Below are 4,511 nucleotides of genomic sequence, written 5' to 3' on the forward strand. Positions count from 1 at the left end.
TTAACGCATTCCTTTAGATTAGATTATTATTCATATTAATAAATAATAACAAAGTGATCTTTCAAATTAGTTCCTAATCTTTTAGAATATTAGACAAATAACTATCTAACAAAATAAATGAGAAATTAGTTCCAAACATTTTTTTAAAAAATGCAAAAAAAAAATAGTAACTTTTAATTTTTGCTAAAACAGGATTTAACTGTCTATAAAGTTTAAAGGAATAAGTGATTAATTTATCTATTTATTTTGTTGAAAACTAATTTATCTAATATTTTTAAACAATTAGAGGTTTATTTGACAACATTTTTTGTTAAGTTTATTTATCTGATATAAACCAATTTAGAATTTTACTCTATATTTAAGGATCGAATTTTTAAAACAACAATAACATCAAAGTCTTATACCATCATTAGCACTTTAGCAGGAATCGTTATACGGATAAAGTTTTGGACAAAAAATTAAATTAAATAAAAGACTAATTTTATTTAAATAAGACTTCTACCATAATTGAGAGTTCTAATTTATCATCTTATTATTTTCTTAATATTTAAATAAATAAAAATTTAAATATATATAAATTAGTTTTTGAAAACATAAAAAAATTAAAACTTTATTTATTTTAAAATTAAAAAATAATTAAAAAATAAGTTAGAATCCCTAATTAATTTTCAGGTCAAAATCCTTTTTTCATTGATGATGTTTAATTTTGTGGTGGGTTCATATGGAAAACAGGAAAAGTACAAATGTTGTTGACAAAAAAGTAAGATTTAATTTTGATATATCATAGTTTATATAATTATTAATTATATATATATATTTTAATAATAAATTTAAAAGTTAATTATTTTACTTAGCTAATAATACGACGAATCCGAACGTTTGGTTATGCATAATGCATGACGCCTTAACACCACAAGAAAATCATCATCCATGACGCTTGTATAAACAAAAAATAATAATTTGCATACTAAAAACTAATTATTATGTGTTTGTATATAAATATATATATTATACCGTTAATTAGTTTAATAATTATTAAAAATTCATCAAAAAATTATTTTTGATAATTGCTTATTTATTAATTCAATTTTTTTAATCTAATAGTCTAACAATATATTTTATCTCATATTTTTAAACATTAATAATTTATTAATAATAAAAAATAATAAATTCTGATTTTTTTAATATTTTTTTTATTTTTTATATACACCTAATACAATTTTTTCTCAAATATATATGATAACGTCGTGTGTTATAGGTAGGACTTAGGCGGCTTTCAACTGGTTCAATACATTTTACTTGAAAAGTAATAAACTAAAGAATAATATGATAGAAAATGTCTTATACCCTGACGAGTGACGACAATGCAGAATAGTTATACTAAGTTACTAACTACCAAGTAGTGTTATTCAAACTATAAAATTGATATAATGTATAAGCTCTCTATATAAATGCGACACTTATCCATATACGTACATTTGAGAAACACATAAAGAGAATTTAATCAAAAAAGCATAATATAAGCATACATAGTTGAGCATTCTAATCACAAAAACCATGGCCGCTGCATCAGCAATACCAACTCACATGAAAGCTTGGGCCTATTCTGACCATGGCAAATCAAACGTTGTTCTGAAATTTCACCCTAGTTTCCCTGTTCCTGAACTCAAAGCAGATCAGGTACTAATCAGGGTCGTTGCTGCAGCCATAAATCCCATAGATTATTATAAGATTGCAGGGAGTTACAACGATTCGGACGCCCTTTTTCCGGTAAGATCAAACTTCCCTCCTCCTCCTACCTGCTTTAATTTTACCTATAAAACACCGACATTTTGCTTTAATTCTACAACTTCTGCTAACTCTTGTTTATGATTGTATTTAATAGGAGTGTCTCTGTGGATATATCTAATAAAAATATTTTTTTTATGGTTTTATCTAATAGAAATGTCTTTATAAATGTATTTTTTGTATGTTTCTTTTTATACATGTGCTTAAAATATAATAATTAATTATTATTAACAGATAGTATATTGATATCCTATACTTTTTCTTAATAAAAATAAATTTTTTTTCCAAATTCATTTAGACACACCTAAATATTATAATGTGTCAACATATTTAATTTTATTCCTAAAATATATTTTTAAAATAAATTTAAAAATAATACATATTATTTTTTATTAAAAAATATTTTAAATATTTTATATAATTAAAATAAAATAATTAAAATAATTAAAAAATTAATTTATGTTTTAATATCAATAAAATATCATTATAATTTATCTAAAAAAATATTTTATATTTTATATATATGTATTACCGTATTTTATAAAATTTTTAAATTTATGTGTGTGCATGTCAATAAGAATTTTAAACTTTTGACATTCAATAAATGTTGGTTTTGGTGATGAGTGAAGATTGTTCCTGGCTATGATGTTGCGGGGTGGGTGATAAAAGTAGGAAGTGAAGCAAAGAAGTTTAAAGAAGGAGATGAAGTGTATGGTATCGTTGAGGCAAAAGATGTTGGGTCTTTGGCTGAATATACAACAGTACAAGAGAATGGTTTGGATCACAAGCCTCCTAATTTGACCTTTGCTGAAGCTGCTAGCCTTCCTTTGGCGATTGAAACTGCTTATGGTGCCCTTCAGAAACTTGACCTTTCTGCCGGTCAATCTATCCTTGTTCTCGGAGGCGGCGGTGGTGTCGGAACCCTTGCTGTTCAGGTATGTTGCCTTGGTGGAGAAAATGGATCAAAAAAAAGATGCACAAGCATTCCGCCTTAATATAGGATTCAGAAAAATGTCACATCCAAAAGAATAATTTACGTGACCTAACTTGATAATTACACTATTTCCGCAAGAGGAGTGCTAGGGGACAACAACTTTTATGTTTTGTAACTATCAATTGGCCATCAATAGTGTTTTTAATGATATGAGATTACATCTAATAGTGAGAGATCACTCACTTTTCTTTTGATGGTTAAGTGCTGGCCACAAAACACAAAAGTTGCTTGCCTCCTAGACTTTCTCTTTCCACAATTTAAATATGTGAATTCGAAATTGTACAGAAATAACTTAACCGTTTCTCTAAGACTCTCCTTCTTAATTATTTATTATTTTACAGAACAGAATCTTGACAATTTAGGATTTTTTGACTTAATATTGGAACTAATTAGTGTACAAATATTCCGGGCATGCAGATTGCCAAACATGTTTTTGGCGCTTCAAAGGTAGCAGCTACAGTCAGCACTGGAAAACTAGAATTGATGAGGAAGCTAGGAGTTGATTTGCCAATTGATTATACAAAGGAAAACTTTGAAGACTTGCCAGAAAAATTTGATGCTGTGTATGATGCAGTAGGTAAGATTTTGAACATAATTTTACCGAAAAGATGCTCTAGGTCTAACCACCTCTCTTTGGTTTTGTAATTTAGGAATGCAAATTGTAACTTCACCAATTCTTGAATACTTTGTAATATTTGATCAAAGATGCTGACATCTAAATTTTGTTTCCTTTTTCATTTGATAAAAGATTATTAAAATATTTTGGCCCGTTGAAAAATCCTTTATGAGGTATTGTTATAACTCATTAGACAATGTCTTCAATGAACTTCTTCAAGAAATATTTCATCTAATAAAGATGTTTTAAAAATTTAACATATTATCATTTTGCATCAGTATTAGTTATTATTTAAAATTTGAATATTGAAAGTTAAATATTTAACTCATGAACAATTGAAGTTAAAATTGATTAATTTAAGGTATTTCTTTTTGTTGAAAAAACAAATACAGGGGAGACTAACAAGGCATTTAAAGCCCTGAAAGAAGGTGGGAAAGTGGTGACAATAGTGCCTCCTGGGGTTTCATCAGCTATGTTGTTCATACTCAGCAGCCCTGATGGGTCTATGTTGCAGAAACTAAGGCCCTACTTGGAGAGTGGCAAGGTGGTGCCAGTACTCGACCCCAAAAGCCCATTTCCATTTTCACATACTATTGAAGCATTCTCCTACCTTCAAACACGTAGACCAGCTGGAAAGATAGTCATCTATCCCATATCCCAACATCTTTAAGTTGTTTAGTTTACATCAAAATCTATGCTATTTTTCCTCACCATGAATTAGGTTTGTTGAATTTCATGAATTTCATTCCACCACAAGCATGGTTGTAGTGATTTGTAGTAGAAGAGTAATAGTTCCATTTAGTGACGTTTTAGGAGTCGAGACAAAAATATCTATACTAAAATAAATGTCATTGAGCATGGTTAATTATACTAAAAATATAATGGAGATATAAAAATTAAAAAAATTAATGAATACTCTCATTCTTAAAATATTATTCATTATATATAATTTATAAGAAAATATTTTTTTTTAATTTTTATAATTCGAACTCAAAACATCTTAATTAAATTATAAATAACTTGTCATTCCAACTAATTTTACTTTTATTTATTTCTATACATATTTAATAAAAAAAAGAGTGAATTAGTTGGCACGTTAACGCTTATATACAG

The 4,511-nt window shown here is 27.1% G+C and overlaps 1 protein-coding gene across 1 annotated transcript; it reads left to right on the forward strand.

The window, feature by feature from the left end:
* Positions 1 to 1,373: 1,373 nt before the first annotated feature.
* On the forward strand, positions 1,374 to 4,307 carry LOC112759165 (2-methylene-furan-3-one reductase). Its single transcript, XM_025807985.2, has 4 exons — positions 1,374 to 1,770; positions 2,418 to 2,723; positions 3,200 to 3,359; positions 3,791 to 4,307. Exons 1-4 carry the CDS (start codon positions 1,558 to 1,560, stop codon positions 4,066 to 4,068), a joined length of 957 nt encoding a protein of 318 aa, XP_025663770.1. The 5' UTR covers positions 1,374 to 1,557; the 3' UTR covers positions 4,069 to 4,307.
* The last annotated feature ends 204 nt before the right edge of the window (positions 4,308 to 4,511 follow it).

The sequence above is a fragment of the Arachis hypogaea genome, chromosome 16 (genome assembly GCF_003086295.3).
Source record: "Arachis hypogaea cultivar Tifrunner chromosome 16, arahy.Tifrunner.gnm2.J5K5, whole genome shotgun sequence".
Classification (NCBI taxonomy): Eukaryota; Viridiplantae; Streptophyta; class Magnoliopsida; order Fabales; family Fabaceae; genus Arachis; species Arachis hypogaea.